Source organism: Passer montanus, unplaced genomic scaffold (genome assembly GCF_014805655.1).
Source record: "Passer montanus isolate IOZ18808 unplaced genomic scaffold, ASM1480565v1 scaffold86, whole genome shotgun sequence".
Classification (NCBI taxonomy): Eukaryota; Metazoa; Chordata; class Aves; order Passeriformes; family Passeridae; genus Passer; species Passer montanus.
Window position 1 is genome coordinate 1,595,117 of NW_024373923.1, and position 20,250 is coordinate 1,615,366.

At 39.4% G+C, this 20,250-nt stretch overlaps 1 protein-coding gene across 3 annotated transcripts in view; it reads right to left on the reverse strand.

Moving 5' to 3' along the window:
• SMAD2 (SMAD family member 2) overlaps positions 1–20,250 on the reverse strand; it is a 50,327-nt gene that overhangs the window by 6,585 nt on the left and 23,492 nt on the right. Inside the window, exons 3-9 of one of the 3 annotated variants that reach the window (XM_039733341.1) lie at positions 10,018–10,107; positions 8,685–8,878; positions 7,994–8,128; positions 4,837–4,911; positions 3,197–3,250; positions 1,919–2,131; positions 84–221 (exon numbers count right to left, since the gene is read on the reverse strand). In XM_039733341.1, the coding sequence (XP_039589275.1) occupies positions 84–221; positions 1,919–2,131; positions 3,197–3,250; positions 4,837–4,911; positions 7,994–8,128; positions 8,685–8,878; positions 10,018–10,107 (899 nt within the window). The remainder of the gene's footprint in view (positions 1–83; positions 222–1,918; positions 2,132–3,196; positions 3,251–4,836; positions 4,912–7,993; positions 8,129–8,684; positions 8,879–10,017; positions 10,108–20,250) is intronic. The other 2 variants (XM_039733342.1, XM_039733343.1) reach the window with 2 other exon arrangements.

Below are 20,250 nucleotides of genomic sequence, written 5' to 3' on the forward strand. Positions count from 1 at the left end.
AATCATGAAAAAGGAAAGCAAACGTCTTTAAGTGAACACGTGCACTGGGTATTTGCACACAAGGCCTCTGGTAGGCCACTAACCTGGAGGAATTTTGCACACAGTTGCAGGATGCCAGCCGTATCTTTGATTACAGTTGGGGCTCTGAACGAAGATCGCGCTATCACTCAGGCACTCGGCAAAAACTTCCCCGCCAATGTAATACAGACGCACTCCCCTGCCTGCAGTAAAATCCAAAGGAACTCCAGTTATGGTATGACACAAGCAGATTAGGGAACAAGGGGGTTTATTTCTCAGAGAAGGCCAAGGTTTTTCTTTAGAACACAAACAGAAATCAATTATCTACACAACCTCACTGCTGTGCTGATAGCTGCAGCAGGAGCAGTACACAATTAAACTGCATTTTTCTTCCATGAATGTGCAATATATGAAGGAAAAGCAGAATAATTTTTGGTTGAAAGTGAAAGAGCCTTTTCCAGCCATATAATGGCTTGCAACCAAATCCAAGCTCAGAAGCAGTGTTCATAAAAACAGAATTAAAACTTGTGCTAATATTAAAGCACTGTATGTGAAGCAGCACAGGCCACTATGGTCAAAAGAGAAAACACAAGATCACCACTGCAACACTCTCTACTTAAATACACCCACACTATTTCACAACCCACTGCATACCCCTGTGCTGCTTTAACAAAAACAATATGACTTCATTTAGCCCTATTACAAAAAAAAAACTGTGAAAAAAAATCTCAATTTTCCACCTTTAAACTGTTACTTTGTTCTGTCTCTCTGAGTGGAAAACAAATCTGCATGGTTTATTTCTAGCAGAAAGTAAATAATGTGCAATTGATCTCCCAGAGAGAACTATTTATAATTAACAGATACTTTAGAGGCCACAGTTTCCATTCGCCTTTTTAGTTAAAACTATTTTTCAAACAAAATGTAAGCTCTCTCTATTAAAGAGTAAGAGCTCATGAGATTTTTGCTTTTCCTCACCATTGATCATTTTGACCATTGAGTACAGGCACAGCCTGGGTTTCTGCACATCTAAAATTTTATTAGACAAGCATTTGGATTTGGCATTTGGACTTGGCATAAAAGGAGTCGGTTCTACAGAAGAGGTTGAAATTTTACTGCAAGTAAAAATAACAACAACAACAAAAAAATCTCGTAAATGTTGCTAATGAAAGTTAAGGTAGTTTACTGAATAACCCAAAGTCAAGACACTGCATTGTGGAAAACAACATTTTTGACTAACCATTACAAAGAAAACCTTAATCATGTCAAAACAATGGGTCCGCAATAGCAGCTTTTCCCATTTCAGAGAAGAATTCAGAATTTCATTCTATCAGTGTCCGTTCTGCATTTTATAAACTACAATAAACTAAGCAACATGGGAATATTTTGTAATTAAAGCTTAGATTTCAATTACAAGCAATTCTGAATATAAATGCTGCCCAGGGCAGAGTGGCCCACTGAGGATGCTAGGAGCCACAAATCTGCCCCCTGGGATGCTTTGGTGTGCCATCATTTTCCAGAAGGCAAGAACAGCAACGTGAGCCACAGGAGTGCCACACAGCAGAGTGGCTTCCTCCTGTGCTGCCCTGAGCGTGACAGCTGTGTATGGGGCTACTGAGTGAGGAAAAGCAGCTCCTTTCAGCTCCAGCCATCACTACCTCTCTTCCCATTTCAAACTGCTTCAGCAGCAGAAGCTGCTATGTTTCTCCATAATGTCAGAAGCAGTGACTCCTGTGTCTTTCCACTTCTGTTCTCAGCCAGAGAGACCAAACTATCCTCGACAAGCCCTGAGAGATACGGCTGATGGCTGGCTGCACAAGGGTGAAAGGAACCTACCTGGGTCATTCCAGATAATTTAACCGACAAAATGAAATTAAATAATTAAAAGATCAGAGATCTTTACCTATATGTCGCCTTGTCATTTCCACTGTAGCATTTCTGTTTACATTGGAAAGCAGACCTAGACAAAATCGCTCTGAATTTGATGGATCTGTAAAGCCATCTACAGTCAGGGAAGGCTGAGACGCATGGAAGGTTTCTCCCACTCTTTGATTCAACTCATAATATGCTATTGAACACCAAAACGCAGGCTCCGAGTAAGTAACTGGTTGCAAGTCTAAAAAAAAATTTTAAAAACCAAACTTAACACAGATTTTGAGGCTGACAGTAGATCGATCTACCCTGCTATTTATCTCTCCCAGAAATGACAGCAGTAGTCTCCTCAAACTACTCAAACTATGTTTTGCTTGCTGTCCTTTTTACCTTCTTCAGTAAATAGAATGGAATTCAATCTTCCACACAAGGGAAGGAGGAGGGGAAGAAGGGATGATCTAATCTGACCACAGCTCATTTAGTTCAGTACTTGCATTTTGCTCGGCAAAATGATTAAGCTAATGGTGCTCTGAGCGCCAGACGTTGAGACATTCCTGTTGCCTTTTCTGTAGCTTGCAAACATTTTGGCAGCATTAAAGGAAAGATTAAACTATCAAACACTGAACAAAAATGAAAAAAAGAAAATGAAAATCATGTTCTTTTGTATTACACTGTCTCTTTAGATAAAGGTAGTTCTAAGCTACTTTATTGTCCCCTAATAGAGAATCTTCCCTGTGTACCTTCAGTTTTTTTCTTCACTGCTTCCCCTTTTTACCTACCCTAATTACTTACTCAGTGTTCTGCATTTTCCTGTCACATCCTGTCACCATTCCTTAAACAAACCCATGGCAATCTGATCTTCCTGTGGCACTTACACAGACACACAACAATAGCACTGGATCAAAGCAGGTGGGCTACTAATGTGGGAGCAACAACTGTGCTGTGGTTACAGGTGAAACAGTACATGAGAAGAGCAGCAGAACACACACACAAGGGAGACAGCAAGTCTGGGCAGCATTATGGAGAGGCAAACCTCCTTTTAAACTATTCATTTTATAAATGCTATTCCTGCACACACAAAGATATCACTCTTTCTCTTTGCTACGAGCTCAACAGGTACAGAAACAGAGTAATTGTTAAAAAGTGATTAACTCAGCCCCATTATGCTTAACATCAGGAAGCCAACACAACAGTGACCTCTTAATATAGCTCTTAATTTCTTACAGCACATTTTCACTTTTAAAGTAATTACATATATAATGAAGAGTCACTACACATGGAGAAATAATTGTAAGTATTTCCAGCTTACCCAGGCTATGATTAACTGGAGAGAGAGTACTAGGAGACAGCTCTGCTGGAGATCCTGTTGAAGCAAGACAGACAGGTTTCAGAGCAAATGTTTTTTCTTATTTCAGATCAGTAGGCATAACCATTATCTACATCAGGTTTTCATTGAAGTTTTTCAGAGCAAGAAATCTCAGTTTTCTGGAGTATCACACACTTAAACTGAATTAGGATTTCATTCAATCTTCCAGGCTTCTGGGTACCCACCCCTCCTTGTAAAGACTCAATTAAGTTAGCATTGTATTGGGCAGAACTCTGCCAGTTCGTGCACACTCTCAACCTTTTTTATGCACTTCTCCAGTAAGAAGGTAGTGACTCCCAACTTCAGTAAAAACAGGTAAGAAAGAGTTGATGAGACAAGCAAGACGTTGCCTCTCTGTTCTCACAGGAAAAGGTTTATCTTGGAAAAGACCTTCCAGTATCTGAAGGGAACCTTCAAGAAAGTTGGAAAGGGACTGTTTACAAGAGCAGGTAGTGACAGGACAAGAGGGAAAGGTTTCAAACGGAAAGAGGAGAGATTTAGATTAGATATTGGGAAAAAAAAAGCTTTATGCCGAGGATGGTGAGGCCCTGGCACTGGTTTCTCAGAGAAGCTGTGACTGCCCCGTACCCGGAAGTGTCCAAGGCCAGGCTGGACAGGGCTGGGAGCAACAGGGGGTAGTGGAAGGTGTCCCTGGTGGAAAGAGACGGTCTCTAAGGTCCCTTTTATCCCAAACCATTCTACAATTTATGATTCTATGATCGTCAGAAAAGAGCAAGCTAGATTTCCTCATTTGAGGAAATAATTCTTTCCCAGAAGGAGGAATTTAAGCACTCATAAAAACATGAACTCTCCAACACAATTTGCACACAAGGTGGCAAAATACAGAAAGGCTTTCACAGAAACATTCCTACAGTGACTGCTGATGTCAGGCTGTTTTAATTAAGGTATTTATTGTCACATAGTGGGAAAATATTGCAGTTCTTACAGAAACTGGTGCAGCGGATTCCAGCTTACTGAAAATGGTTGCTAACATTAGCTAACCAAGCACACTCAAGTCTGCCAACACACAGCAGGAGGTTCTTACCCAGCACATTAACTGTGCTTTGTCCAAGTCTAAGGTCAGCCACATTATCTAGAAACCCTTGCATACAAATGCTCTTAAGTTTACCACAGAACATTCCACACAAGAATTAATTTGAAACATGGCAGAAGTGGTAAGTTTGTCAGAGTTAGAGACAGGTTCTCAGAACACAGACTGTCTATACCTTGTTCAGGCCAACAGACATTGTGTTTCAATGAACCTATTTGCCAGGGAATGGTTGAAACCAATTAGCTACTAAAATCTATTTTAAGGGTTTTCTGGTGAAGTCTTAATTAGACTTGTATGCTTCTGTTACAGAACAAATGTAATATACTTAATATGTCGCAGAATGTTTTAAAAGCATTTCCCTGGGAAAAAGATTGTTTTGTTCATTAAAGACTGAAAGTGGTATTTTAGGCATAAAACACGAAGTTTTACAGAGGAAAACTGTAATCATCTTTTGGACTGGATTCATGCTCCTGTGCAGAGGGACCAGAGCTAGCAATACAAAGCCTTGAAAGTGATGAAAAATAAATGTTACCTGTATCCATGCTTTGGTTCAGCTGTTGGTCACTCGTTTCTCCATCTTCACTGATATATCCTGGAGGAGGTGTTTCTTATAAAAAAAAAAGAAAAATCAGCCAATTTGTAAAATGATTAGGCAAACTTCTGCAAGATCTAAGTCTTGTGTATTTTGTCATGATATCTTCACAAGCTCTGTTACACCTACCTGAAGACTGAAACTGAATGTCATTTTGCTGTCCCTTTTTTCTTACAGTAGGACTTCAAACATGCTACCTGTTTTATTGGTATGTAAAATGTATCTTCTTTTGTATGTCAGTCAGTTGCTGAAATACATTATATAAATACCAGAATACTTGTTTGTTCCGTTTAAGACAAGATGCTGTCACTACAACGAGTACCAATTTTGCAATTGTGATCAACAGCTTTCATATTTAGTAGAAGTACAAATGAAAAAAACCATCTGGTGATTTCCACAAAAAAATAATGTGAGCTGTCTTTATGTAGGATAACCATCAGATCAGATACCCTCCCACACCTCACTGAAGTTGCTAGATTTAAAGGTTGTTTTTCAGTTCAGTCCCCAAATATGTATTTCCTCCATACACAACAGCTGATTTGACTCATTTATAACTATATTAACTTAGAACACCGCACGAGTTCTGTAATTATTACTACTAATACTTCTAAGCTCTATTAAAACTATCATCTACTCTTTTAACTAGCTTTCTTTAAAGACAGAATTTCACAGACCAAAGTAAATTCAGTACCAACTTTGAAGCATTCTGATACCAGAAACTGTGTCTAATTCCTCAGAAAGATCTTCAAAACCCAGGAGAGTATGCATGTTCCTTTTCTCCACTCATAATGTTCTTTGTAATCCAGATAACGAGTTAACCAACTGCCTTTCAGGAAATAAATTTCTTTGAACTGGGCAAATGTCTTTTCCTACATATTATAGGCAAAACCTGTGTTTCTTTGGTGAAAGTGTTTGAAGCTAACTATCTCTACAATCACCTTAGAATTGTCTCTGAAACTTCCAGGGGTTAAACAACTTTAATTACATTATTACCAAACAGTAGAAATTTAAAGATAAAGCCTTTTTGTTTAAGAAATAAAATAAAGTTATAACAAGCACCATGTATGAGATGTACTGCATACTGTGAGATCAGAAGGAAACCAGTGAGAGGAAACTAGATTAAGTCAGTTGATTAAATTAAAATGAACTGAGAATTTTATCTTTGATTCATTCTGTGTGCTAAATATAGACATGACAGAATTCAAGTGAAAATTTAAAAGGACAATTAAAGAAAATCTTCACTAGTAAGAAACATAATAACAAAAATCATATCCATTTCAAAGATTTTTATAGCATTCATTGTGATTAAAGGGACTCCACCCTTCTCCAAATCATTAGCTATAGCTAAGCCCACAGCTGTGGCAAAAGGTCAATACACATTTCCAATCCAACCCACAACTCCTGTTTCCAGTTGCTAATCTAGGCTCTTTGGCACAGATGATTTTCCATGTCTAGTCTCTGCCCAAACAGAGAAGATTTACTCTACCTAGTACTATTAGCAGTTCAGGGTCAGAGGTTGAGCACCACACAGCTGGAAATGAACACACAGGTGGGGCACCAAAAATTTGTAGCAGAGCTTGAGTGCTGCCAGAAGTGCGGATGATGCAGCTCAGCCCACCCAGAACCCAAAGTGGAACATGCAGCTCCCCACGGCCACCCTGCACCTTCGTGACCACCAAGCTCTCCTGCAGATCAAGTACTGAGACTGGGGTACAAAGTTACCAGATGTGAGCCTGCCCCACCGCTGAAGAAAACGCTGCTGGGAAGAAGGCTGTCAAGGCACGCAGGGCTTATCAGAACCCAGCCAAGCATTCCAGATTAAGTCAGCAAGGTCAAATAAAGTAAGATATCACAATATGAGCACAGGAGGAGGGTGTCAGTGACAAAGAGAAGGAGGTGTGGTTACCTGCATAAACATGATTTGAAGATCATGTGAATTCCTACAATCACCCTGAGCAAACTTCCTGCACATAACTACTTTAGCTCATTTCCATAGCACTGGATTTGCAGAAAGTGGCTTTCCAGTAAGCTGTTTGCAAATCTTACCAAAAGCCCTCAGTTTGAGTTTAAAAAGTATACTCAAGTTAAGAAAGCAACACCATCTTCTAGCACCTAAAACTGCTCTGTAAAGGTGGAAACAGACGTGGCCAAAATTAAACAGAAAGGTCAAATTAATTGATTGTTTAATGCCATTTCAATTCTTGGATATATTTAAAGAAAACACAAGCAACATTCTGCTTAAGAACTGTATGTACAATGTGTACATTGCCCATATTTGAGTTTTGGGGCAGTCATCTAATTCTTTCAAAGACTCCAGATGTGAATTTTCAGCTTATTTGTAACATGAATGCATTAAACATTTACAAGCAAGCTTCAGCTTTACTTGGTTTTACACTCCATGTGACTTCCTGAAGAGATAGGAAACAGGAAGTTGGGGCAGGAAAAAAAGGTCACTGATTTTATGTTTCAATGAGGGTAACAGGGTTTCAGGTGCAGCAGATTAGCATTGTTGTTTGTTGGTGGAAAAGAGGGGAAAAGAGAGGGAAGAGAAATTCTTTACCAGTTCAATATTGTTAGGTTGTTCTTTCATACTAGAAAAATGAAACAGTATGCACACAATAGTAACAAAAGGCTAAAGCAGACTACTCTTGTGATGTGAACTACAGATCAAGACACTTTTTAAGTCACTGCTTTGCAACTTAAAAGTTTTCTCCATATATTACATAGGGTGAGACTGAGCTTCAGTTTATTACTCAATCTCAAATGCACAGCATTTGGCAACCCCTGCATGTTTGTGAAAGAGGCCTATAGCAGAAGGTGAAGATCTGCTTTGGACTTACTAGCATTCTGAATCTCAAACAAGCTAGAAACCAAGTCAGCTATTGTGAAATGACAGCAATATGGTTTCACGCATGATCATGTTCTGCAAACAACAGTGTTTAGGTATTTCCACTTGAATTAATACACTAAATCAACAAAATCTAATTTAGTGTTGCATATTTCAATTAATTTGATCATTTAAAAGGATGAAATTACCATCTTTGTTCCAGTGGCACAAGTCAGAACATGCTGTCTAGAGTGGGAGTTAAGAAAATACCTGGTATGTAATTGCTCTGTGGTTCAATCCCAGCTGGGAAGTTAGTGTTCTCAGGAATGGAATGGGTATAGTCATCCAGAGGTGGCAGCTCCGTTAGGATCTCAGTGTGCCGCGGCACGAGCACGGGAGGCAAGACTGGAATGGCAAAATTCAAAAATCACTGGTAATCAAAATACACAATTTTGTGAGCTAAAATGAAAAAAATAAATCTAAAACATCTAAGAGTTTCTTCAGACATTTTGAAATCGTCTGAAACCCAGCACTGCTAGTACTACATTTGCACAGCTAGTTATTGGAAGAGATGGGATTCCTGAGATGCCTTAAATAAGTGTCTGAAACCCAGCACTGCTAGTACTACAGCACAGCTAGTTATTGGAAGAGATGGGATTCCTGAGATGCCTTAAATAAGACTATTCCACATTAGTAAAGGTGAATCAACTTTTTTGTCCTATCCAGTCTGAATTGCACCTGGCCAGCTGGAAACTGGTAGCAGTCCTGAAAGTGTTTATAAACACATTTGTAAAGATTTTTCAGTAATTTTACTATTAAAAACTTTCAAGGATACAATGCCAAAAAGAATCTTGTACCTCTATCAAGAGGACATCACCTTTCTCTTGTTTTTCATTTAAAACATTACGCTGAATAAGCACAAAGAGATGCTGACACAGGAAGTCAGAAGCAGTGCTCCTACCTGGCGTCTCCACTCTCTGGTAGTGGTAAGGGTTTACACATACTTCATCCTTTTTAAGATTAAAAGCATATTCACAGTTTTCAATTGCCTTAAGTTCATGGTGGCTGTGAAGGTCTGGCCAGCGCCACAGGCGGCAGTAAATGACATGTGGCAATCCCTTGCGGTGAGACACCTGCAGACGGCCATCGAGAGATCTGCAGGGAAAGATGTGGAGAAGCATTTACAGACTGCCTCGACCACTCCAGCAACAGAGTACACACATGGGTAGCTCATTCTCAGAATTCAGTGCGTTGACTCTGCTAGTGACATCTATACTCCAATTAAAAGGCTTCAAATGCAATGAAAGTGATCGTATCAAGCAATCAACTCATGTTTGAGCTGCTCAAATTATTGCCAGTGAATTTAGAGTTCATTGAAAGCCACTTACACACAACCAAGTATTTAGAATGATTGCTTCATATATATATATATATTTATTTTTTTTAATGCAAAAGACAGTTGTTAAAAATAAAATCACACACTTAATGGCCTCTTCCACTGCTAAAGGCACCTCAAGGCTTTGCTGTGGCATGGATGCTTTATGGTTTTAAGCATAAGAACTCCCACAGGACTGCAAATAAGCCTATAAGCAGTCAGCTGCCCAAGTGATCCACATGGCAGTATAACTGCAATGCAAAACACATGAATGCACATCTTGTAAGGGCTGTACAGTTTATCTTCTTCACTTCATCTGCCTTGCTACCAGCTGAAAACGTTTTGCTAGTTTTAAGACAGACTGCATATGCTTACACAAATGCAGATGTTTATGATTGTTATGGGATGGGAGACAAACCTCAATACACAAAGCAAGTAATGTGACATGAAAAAATAAAGACCCTGTTTAGAATTTGCCCACCATTAAGTACTGAAGAATTTACAAACAATTCTTTAGTAGCTCGTATCTGAGCCAATTAGCAAGATTTAACTGAAAGCTTGTGGCATACAAAGCAGTTTAAACACTTTGTAAGATTAGGTCTAAAGAATTAAGTTTTCCAATTTCGTTAATATAAATACCAAATCACATTAGAGCTTGCATTTAACAAGTCTTCCCATTCTTTCAATAGCACTGGCATGAAAAAGGAGTAATAGTAAAATTAAGAGTTTCATTGGTCAAAACATCAGCTGTGAACACACTGATTTCTACACTGGCAAGGAAATATTTCAAAATGCTGTACCATGAGAGGCCTAGGAATCATTTTAGTCTATTTTATAGCTAAAGCATCCCATTACAGACCCTCCAAAGCCAATCCCTCCCACAAGATTTTTATGATGCGAGAGAGGGCAGAATATTCACCTGGTTTGTTCAGAGAAGCTGTAAAGGCCTGCTGTATCCCACTGATCTATCGTGTTTGGTGTACTCAGTCCCCAAATTTCAGAGCAAGTGCTGTGCATAAATTGAAAACAAAAACAAAAAATTGATATGAATATGGAACATGGTTATTCAAAACACCATGATGTCAAACATGGAAAAATGTACAGAATACTTCCTTTCACATAGAAGATAGAGCACTGTTAGACTGGCATTTAAACTGACATCTCATGCTATATTTTCTATATGAAGGAGGCTATCAAAATGGAACAAGTGATTCAAGGTAAATGATAAATGTTTTTAAAGGTGAACAAGTTCTCAGGTTTTAAGTAATTGATACAGTTGCAATGTTCCTTAAAACAGGCAAAACTTCCTCAGCCTAGTTCTTTACAAAATTCAGTTTTAAAAGGTAGTTTCTGGATTGGGTTTTTTTGTTTTTGTTTGTTTGTAAACATAAACTGCCCTAAGACTTCAAACAAAGGCCATGTGTATCCAAAACTGAACATCACAATCTAAAGTTCAAGTGTCACTACTTAAGAATAAATCTCATTTTCCATGCACACACTAATTTGTTGTTATTCTGAAAAACAGAAATTCAAACTCTGAAGAACATATTATAGCTGATATTTAGCGGTTTTCTGTACTCTCCTTGATTAAACAGCTAAACATTCTTTCACACAGTATACAAAACAGAATGTTTTACAGTGTACTACCTTAAGATTCAACTGCCACATAACTTTAATTGCTAAATCAAGCAGGAGAAAAGGAAAGACAAGCCATTACCAAACTGGTTCAAGGAGCAGATCACAATGGGAAAGATAAAGGAACACCCAGTCACAGACACAAATTAAAGCAGAGGCAAATTTAAACAGAGCAAGAAAATAGCACAGGATTGTAAACAGGTAGCAGACTTTCAAAGGATAAATGAAGCTCAGTTCTACAACATACTTGCTCCATTGAAGTGATCACTGAAAACAGACACTTTATTTTATATAAGTAACATACAACTAAACCTCACACCTCAGAAAATGAAGAATATTTGTTTCACAAGCAACTTGAATCTCCGCTTTGTAATTATGCAGCCTGAAGTTGGTTGGCTGCTATATTACCTTTAAAATTAACAGCCTCTGAAAAGTTGCAACAGTAAGAATCCAAGGTCACCAAACTTCTGATTTTAAATATAAGTGTTGTGACTGAAATTTACATTACCAAGTTTAGCCGATATACTCAAGTTTGGATTGAGTGCTTAAGAAAAGAAATGTGAGAATGGTGTTTTTATTTCTTTTCATTACACAGGGAAAACTCATTGGTGTTACAAAACAAAAGAGCAGACAGCACTTCATTGGACTTGAAACCACTTTCAGGGCTGACAACCACCTCAATTCCACAGTGACTTTTAATAAAACCTAAGTGTTGGCAACTGGTGAAGGCAATGAATGGGTCTTGCTTCCTTCTTGCCTCTACTACACACCTAATTTCTAATGCCATCCCAGTGAGGCTGAAATATGCATGCCAGTGAGAAGCAACCCAAATCAATAACCTGGCTATCCAACCAGGGAACAAACATGGCTGAAAATACATGTTTTGAGTCACTTTTCAGTCAGATCACTTCTCTTCACTGTAGTTACATGAGCACTACAAAGAAGGAGAGTGTAACTGCGGGTGGTAACAGACTGCTTTTATCACAAATAAATACATTAAATACAATAAGGCCTTTTGATATATTACTGGTTATAGCTACAAGTGAAATATTGTACTAGATGAGTCTGCCTAGTAGAGAGCAGCAGAGAGCCAGAGATGAAGGCCCATTCTCTGGCACAGATCCAGCTCTTCAGAAAAACCAACCATCCTAAACAAGTCCAGGTCAGACTCAAGCAGCATCACAGCTCTCCCGAAGTGGGCAAAGAGGGATCCTGCCCATGGCTGCATCAGCAGGGCCTGCAGCCTCTCTTGTCCACATTCCTAAGATGCAGTCAGAACTCTGGGCTGCCAGAAGCTTTGCAAGGATTGCCCTGAAGGCACATGGACACCAGGGAGCATCTCTGCACTGTAACTGTGTCCTTAAATATGCACCACTACTGCTGCTAAGACAGATCATCTTTACAGGCAATTAGAAGAACAATCAGCAGACACAAAGCCTGCTGCATATTAATTGACACAGTGAGCTCTGACAGCTCACTACCTTTGAGCAATGGATCCTTCATATAAAGCAGTGCTCCAAAACTGTGGAGCTGTCGCACAGATTACACGTTCCCAAAATTGTGGGGTGCATCACTGGTGTAAGCATGACATGCCATGCATTTGGTTCACAAGGCTTTTAATACAGCACATGCAAAAGTAAAATTTCATAGCCCTTACAAAACAAGATGAACAGGAACAGTATTTTATATTGCTAACCTCTTCTCCCTATTAATATTTAAAGCTGACAGCATATTCCACAACGTACAGAAAGACAAACAGTATCCTGAAGCAGACTGTGTGACAGAGCCACAGCTTGGAATGAAGCTCAAAACACCATGGAGGGAGGACAGGCCAAGAGGCACAGAAAAGTGATCAGTCAGAGCAGCAAAACTGCTCCAAAGTCATCAGTTTGCATGACATGCTATCCTCTGGGATGCATATCTGCTTAGAGCTGGGATTAGTATTAGTGTTTTACTGTTTCATCTACACCAGGACTATACTTAAACTCCAGAAATGCACAAGCAAACACAGAAGAAAGACCCTGCAGGAAACTGATCCATATGATCAATGAAGTCAGCCCAACAAAGCTTTTACTGTTTGCTGGAAGAAACATCTAAAGAAATAAAGAGGTTTCTCTACTTCCTGCTGACATAAAAGATCCATTGCCTACAAGGTGCAAGACCGTCCCCTCACCACGTAACCCAGGCAATAAATCAAGACTCTTAAAATTCACACACACGCACACCAGATCAAAACCAAATTCCTCACAACCCTAAAAACCATACTTCAATACACAGTACTTCCATGAAAGGCCACAGTATGTTCATTCATACACAAGCCATTGCCTGACAGAGGGCAGGCATGTCTACTCATCCCTGAAACGTGGTGCTGGAAAGGTGACTGAATTCTGAAAAATGTTTTAACCACCAGTAAAACCATCCAAAAGTAAGACAGGAGGTACAAATTTTTAATAGTGCAGAATTACTGCCTCAAAATGAACTGGAATCACTCACTCCTAAATCTACCTTTCAGAAGCATCCAAAATCTTGTGTGATGCAAAAGAGTCCTTTCCATGCATTAGTCCACAAAGGTTTCAGGAGAATCAAGTACTAACATCTGTACTCATAAGTCAAGCCTTGTCTGGAAATATTCCCAGGCCCTGGAACATGATCATGTGTGCTAGAAAGCAGCTAGGACATTCCCCAGCACCAAGCTGTGCCAATTATTGTTCTCCCACACAATTCCCAGGTTTGTGAGTCGCACACCATGGGGACCCAGTCACACTGGACAATTCAGACGCAGCTCCCCTGCTCTGCTAGCTAAATGTTGAAGAGAATGGACCAGGCAGTCCTGAGCCAGTTGGACAGTGCTTGGGAATGTTCCCAGGCACGTTTAATTTATGAGGAGGGGGGCAGCCAAGATGTATCACCATTTCACCTTCAGTAAGCACTCAAGCCTGGAAGCACACTTCAGGCTTTGTATTTTACCAAACAAGGGAGTTTGGTTTTGAACTCACTGTATCACTGGTAAGCCATCATTGTTTTCAAAATATAATTTGGCTTCTGTGCCACTGTACCTAAATGTTTCCTGTGCAGACAGTGTTTAAATATACTCCAAAACACAAATTCAAAGCTAATGTACTTCCTCTCTCCTGGACACCTGCATTCCAAAGAGCATTTTCACTGCTGTTCTTAAAACAATTTGTTGACAGAAACAAGTGAACATTTGGTCAACAATACAAAAGCTAGTTTTTTATCTTTTCAACACTTTTCAAAAGTAGCTCCCAATAGCGAATCACCATGTTCTGTGGCCTTTAGCACTCCCTGCTTGAACAGAAGATTGTTACTTTTGCAGTTCCCACAAGTAAGTGAATGTATTATAAGGGACTTCAGGAATATAAAGCACCAATTTGGCTCAGATTCCCAGGTGATGTGGAGGTCTAACAAGAGAAAATTACTTCCTAGAGAAAGGAGAAATGCTGAAAAAATATTTGCAAGGAATAAGAACTGCTCTTTGAGACCCGTTACTTTTAGGGAAATCAAATCTAGCAGGTATGTGGTTAAGCTGCTGCACACTAAGCCTGGGACAACTGGGGTATGGGACTCTTTAGGACTGACGTGGTAAAGAAAGGATCAGACAAGTTTATATATGGTGGAATCAAAGCTGCTTCTGACAGAATCTTTCCCTGAATGGAAAGGGCTGAAAGAGCTGGTGTTTCAACATAGTGTTTTATCTGCTTATAAGGAACATCATCTCATATGATACTGTGTAATTCTGGCAAGAAGAATCTTTAATGTGGCTATCAGCATGCAACAGTACACAGCATGCCTTCACTTCTTCCATTTCATCATTTCCTTTAACAGGAAAGTCTGAGTTCCAAAAAACCTGTACTCTGGGCGAGAAATTACCTACACAGCAATGAGCTGCAGCAAGGCTTCACAATTGTCACACAAAATGCCAAAACTGACTGTGTTTATTCAGGAAGACAGAAAACACTGACATACACAAATAAAATGTGGACACAGGACAGCCCCAAGTATTGAAGATAATCTACAAGTATTTGTATTGGCTTATCTACACAGCACAGATGATGTTCCCAGTCATTATTCCACTATCTTAGTGGAATAACAGTTAACTATAAGTCTTCTACAAAAACTGGACTATCAAGTCCTGGTACAAATACAAATAAATTATTGATCTGCCCACAACAAATGAACATAGAAAACAGTTTGTGCTACCCTCATGAGTAAGCAATAAAATTGTTTAATGCAGTGTATCTCAATCAGAGGCATAATGTCCCTATCAAAATCCATAACAACAAAAAAACCTACATCAATGAAATGGTTTAAAGAAATGCACGGTACTGATCTTCATGAGTCCAAAAATACACACAGACCTCATATCAACTGGAACACACTGCCCGAAACCAAGTTCTTGTATTTGATATGTTTAGGTGGTAAAGCACAGGAGAACACTCACTGAACAGGACAAGATGACCCGTGACAGCACAATCTCATCTCAGTGAATACAGAGACTTGCAGCAGCAGTAATTGTAACTAGAAACATCAGCACTTGGAGATGTACATAGACAGACCAATCCACAATCCCCTCACTCATGTCCAGATGCCAGCTATTAAAGCCTACTGATACTCAGCATAGGCTGCTTAATTAGGATCAGTTTCTCAACGCAGTTTAAAGCCAGATGTAGTGATTTGCAGATCCAAGCAAGTATGTGCAAGCATTGACCAGATATTCATGGCCACAGCACCAACCAGCTCATGTCTACACATAGCACTGCACATCCTCCAAGACATCCCTGCACCTTCTCCAAGAGCACTTGTAAAGCAGGAGATACAAACAGGGATAAAGGTGATAGATCTTGTCAATAATACCCATTTTTACAAGGATCTTGTTTATTTGAGGCTATAGCTGAAAAACCTGAAGACAGCAGAATTTTAATCAGTATCCTGTGTGTGAATAGTTTTGGTGTGCACCAAAACTATCACACACAGTGCTTGGGCTGACCTAGGTATATTACAAGTTGTTGCTACTATAAATTTATTACCAATTTTTACTGAGAAACAGAAAGAACAAGTAACTATTCTACCACTATTTACAGTGTTGGCAACTCTGTGTGCTGAAGGTACTTCTTGTACTAAATTAAGTGCTTGCAACAAGTACGACATCAGATGGAAGTAGACAGAACCACTTGAAAGTATTTACATATGAAGTACCAGAAACTCTATAAAGAAGTTATTAAATATTGTCACAATTCATATATAACTGTAGTTACACATTTTTTCTTCAAAGTCTTGCAAGGTGGAACAGCTCTGAAGGAGCTAAAAGGTGCTGAGTTCAGTCAGCAGCCTCCTCTTTACCTGAAGTGGTAGCACTAGAAGTATGACAAATAAAACCTGAAATGCAAATAGCACTGTGCTAGTCAAAGCCCACATTATACAGAAAACATTATAGAAATGGTCTTGGACATTTAATTTGCTTATTTGTGAAGCATTACACTGAGCCCCTAATATCTTTCCTGAATCTTTCACATCTTTCAGAATCTGCAGCCACCAACACGTCTGCCAAGTTCATGTTCAAGGCAACCTTCTCCACTTCCCTTTCTCCTGCATCTTACAATCATGAGCCTATCTACCACTGAATCTAATTTGTCTGCCTCTACATTTTCTGATGCACTTGTAGTGCTGGAGCTGTGGCTGAAATGAAAAATAATTTCAGCAATCTGTGACAGTACTCCATTTATCTTTTTTTAAAATGGGAGATAAGAATCAAAGTTTTCCAATTCTAGAATTCTTATGCAAAGTGTGCCCTACAGAAGTGAGCCTGATGTTGGTTTCACTGTTCTTTCTCAAAGACTAAACAAGAAAAAATACAACAACAACAAAGATGATCAGATTTTTCAGTTGAATTTGAGAAGTTACTTATACAAGCACCAGGCACCTTTATACTAGCCCAACATTTACTAGGCTTACAACTTTGACTGTTATTTTGCCAAGTAGGCAGAAAAGAGGCAGAAAATTTGCTTCAAGAGCTACATCAAGCTATCCAAATTGGAGTTAGAGCAGTAAGAAATAGCCATCAGACTTACAGAATCCCATTTTCTCATAACAAAAGGGCAATGCCAGTGCTTTAGCATTGCTCATGGCTGCCTCTGTAAAATTTACCTGAGAAAACAACTTGAAGTCTGCAAACTCCAGATCTGTACCTTGAATACAAGATATGTACCTTTGTTTTTAAAGAAATAAATCAATCTTGCTACATAATGTCTTAGATCCAATTCTTCAGAGCAATGTAGTGAGCAGGAAACCAAGGCAGGAACCACAACACTGACTTGGCCTCCAGTTTATCACTGGTGTGGCTACACTGAAGCTGCACTCTTGTGAATACACTTTCCATTACACTCCATTTATTCTACCTTTGAGAAAAGGACCAGTGAATTGATGTATGGAAGAAGAGAATCCTTCCTTTCATATTAGTTACCGTCTTCCTGATGCTGAAGATTCAAGAACAGCTGAGGAGCTATAACAAGCCTTTGGACCTAGGTCAGAAATGGTCTCAAAGTCTCCAGTAATAGGAAAGACTGAATTGAAAGGCTTAGGTGTAACAGAGATTAAACTAAGTCAGCATTTTAAAAAGTTCACTGGCTAACATATGTACGTACATGTGTACATGAGTATTGTACTCAGCACAGACAGCTCCTACCAAAGCTGCCTGATCATGGTTTCCTTAATTCTGGGTTTCAAATGAAAGTAAGTGTAGCTGCTTTTATATTCTGATTTGATAGTCCTTTCTGTATACTGACAATTAGCATTTTTCCCTATTACAGCCTGAAATGCCTACAAACCAGAGAAGCAATGCTAACTATATTACCTGACTTTCCAAGTAGCACCTCAGCTAGCTGCATCACCAAGTGCCTGAACAAACACTCTAAAATGCAGTCTGGTTGACCTCAATGCCTCAGCTGCTGAAATGCATGTTGCTTATGTTTCTTCCCCCATGCTGGGGGGTGACAGGGGAAAGGTTACTTGCACTATGCTGACTTAGGAAAGACTAAAACAACCTGCAATAAGGACATGAATGCCAAGTTCCTTTCATGACATATCTACCATACTCCTCCTTCGAATTATTTTGCACCGTGGCAGAACTGATCAATGTTTTCACTTGCATCTCCAGCACCCCATGTTACAGTGACATAATGTCATCTGCTCACTTAAGTGTACAGAACCAGGCACACACATTCATCACATGGAATGACTCAGAGCTACAGCAGCTCATTCCTGCCTGTCAATGACATCAAGTTACAGAGGTCCTGATCTCATTATCTTGCAACAGAAAATATAAAGATTCAGTAATTCAGTATGAAATAATGATTTCTCTTCCAATCACCTGCTAGAGATGACCTAATAAGTTAAAAAACGCCAAATAAAATCCACAGGTATTAATTCTTTTTGAAAATTATCTACACCAGTCTGTGGATGCTCTTCAGAGGAGCTGGACAAAGGTTCTTCCATGGAGACAATTCTGTGATAGAAGCTGGGGTAGAAAAGCAGACCCCTAGAAAAGGGGTTCTGTTAAAGGGCTGTACTAGTAACCAGAGTAAATTAATATCTACATGTATTTACACATAACTATAGGTGGATAGTTTAGGTAGTTATAGGTGGTTTGCCACCAGAATCTCCCATTCTTCAAAGGGGAATCAGAGCCTGGCAAGTCTAGGAAGAGGATACCAATTAAGGTCTTACAAAGCCCAGGACTGAATCTTCTTGCAGAACTGAAAGTACAGATTTCTCTCTCAGCACAAACTCAGCAAAACAAAAATAAAAGTGTGAGCTGGGCACCTACATCTACAACTAGGAGTGCTTCCTCTAGTGTCTCTAACCCCTTAGATTTACTTATTTAAGCAACTGGCGTCATATAGTTACTAAAAAAAAAAAAAATTAAAGTTTCTTTTCCTTCTTCCCTAGAACCCAAAAGCAGACCTTTATGCTTCAAGCAGAAGCCACATATTACTTGCTGAAAACTGTAACACTACCTTCTCTCTCTCCCTCCCCCCACCCCACAGGCACCTTCAAGACACACTACATGTAGCCAAGAAAGATACATTTATATATGTGCATATTTAGTGGAATATAAATCAGGAACCATTACACAACCTCTCATCTTTCAGAATGCTTTTACGAATAAAGTTTACATAGAACTTTATAAAGTATATTCAAAACCATTACATCAAATAGAAAATGCAGCATCTGAACCGAGGAAAATGACTTAATAACCTTCCTTATAAATAGATGTATGCTAAAAAAATTAACACATCAAAATAGCCAGAAAAGCAGGAGGCACAGGATGCAATTAACCTCTCTAACACTGTGGGAAAAGAAAAAAAAAAGTCATTGAATAACTCCCATTTACTTCAGATTAAAACTTCAAGGATGTCCACAGGGGACATGAAAAGTGGAACGTGATGTACAAAAGATACAGTTAGAGCCCAGCATTTGAGCTGCCCGGAGCTCGTTCTGGGGCCAGTAGCTCGTTTTCTCTAGTTCTGCTGAGTGCCAGGCCAACAAGTGATCCTGATGAACTGTATATGCTTCTGTTGCCTTTTCTAAAGCAACACTTCTTCCTGGTCACATGTGCAACAAACTGCCTGCATAGGCAAAAATACAGATATAAGGCTCTTCAAAGCACTTTATTATCCTCCCTTCTCCCAAATCCTGACATGCTAGCCCAGTGCTGTCAGACAGAATAAAGCTGTCAACAACAATCAGTGCTACCTTTATTTTTCTCTCAATGCTAGGAGATCCTGGAAGGATAGCACCTCAAAGTTCAAGAGCAATTTCCCCAGGATGCCATGGAAACCAAGCTGAAGTAAAATATTCCTTTATTTTCTCATTGTCCATATGGTCTGCTCAGACACAGATCTGATCAAGGAGTTTCTACTCTGCTTGAAGGCAAGTGAGGAGTAGAGCCTGAAAACTTCTAAATGACAAGGTCAGGCAACACAGAGGTGGTGTCAGGACTGAGAAATAAAAGGCATGCAGTGCAGCTCAGCCTCCTTCAAGTCTCAGCAGGGAGCTGGCCACAAGTCTTATGCTCAAAGACCAGAGATGTGGAGCATCCAAAAGCAGCCCACGGAAATCATGAGCTAACAGCTTTGCTGGGAAACTTGCCCTGCAGTTCTCTACTCCCAACCAAACACCACAGCTTTCAGCAGCTCTGCATCACACAGACACTGAAGCAGTCTAACTGGAGATAAGAAGGACCTAAGCATGGAAAAACTGCCCCCAGTCACACGTTCCAAAACAGCCATCAAAACCAATCACTCCTAGATGCCCTGTATCTAGTGAAGATGACAAGTGTACAAGAGCATTCACAATGGCAGCTCTCTAAAGACTAACCAAGGGGTGGAGGGAACCCAACAACAAAAAAAAAAAACCAAAAAAAACCAAAAAACCCAAAACAAAACAAAAAAACCCCAAAAAATAAAACAAAACAAACAAAAAACCCAAAAAACTCACAAAC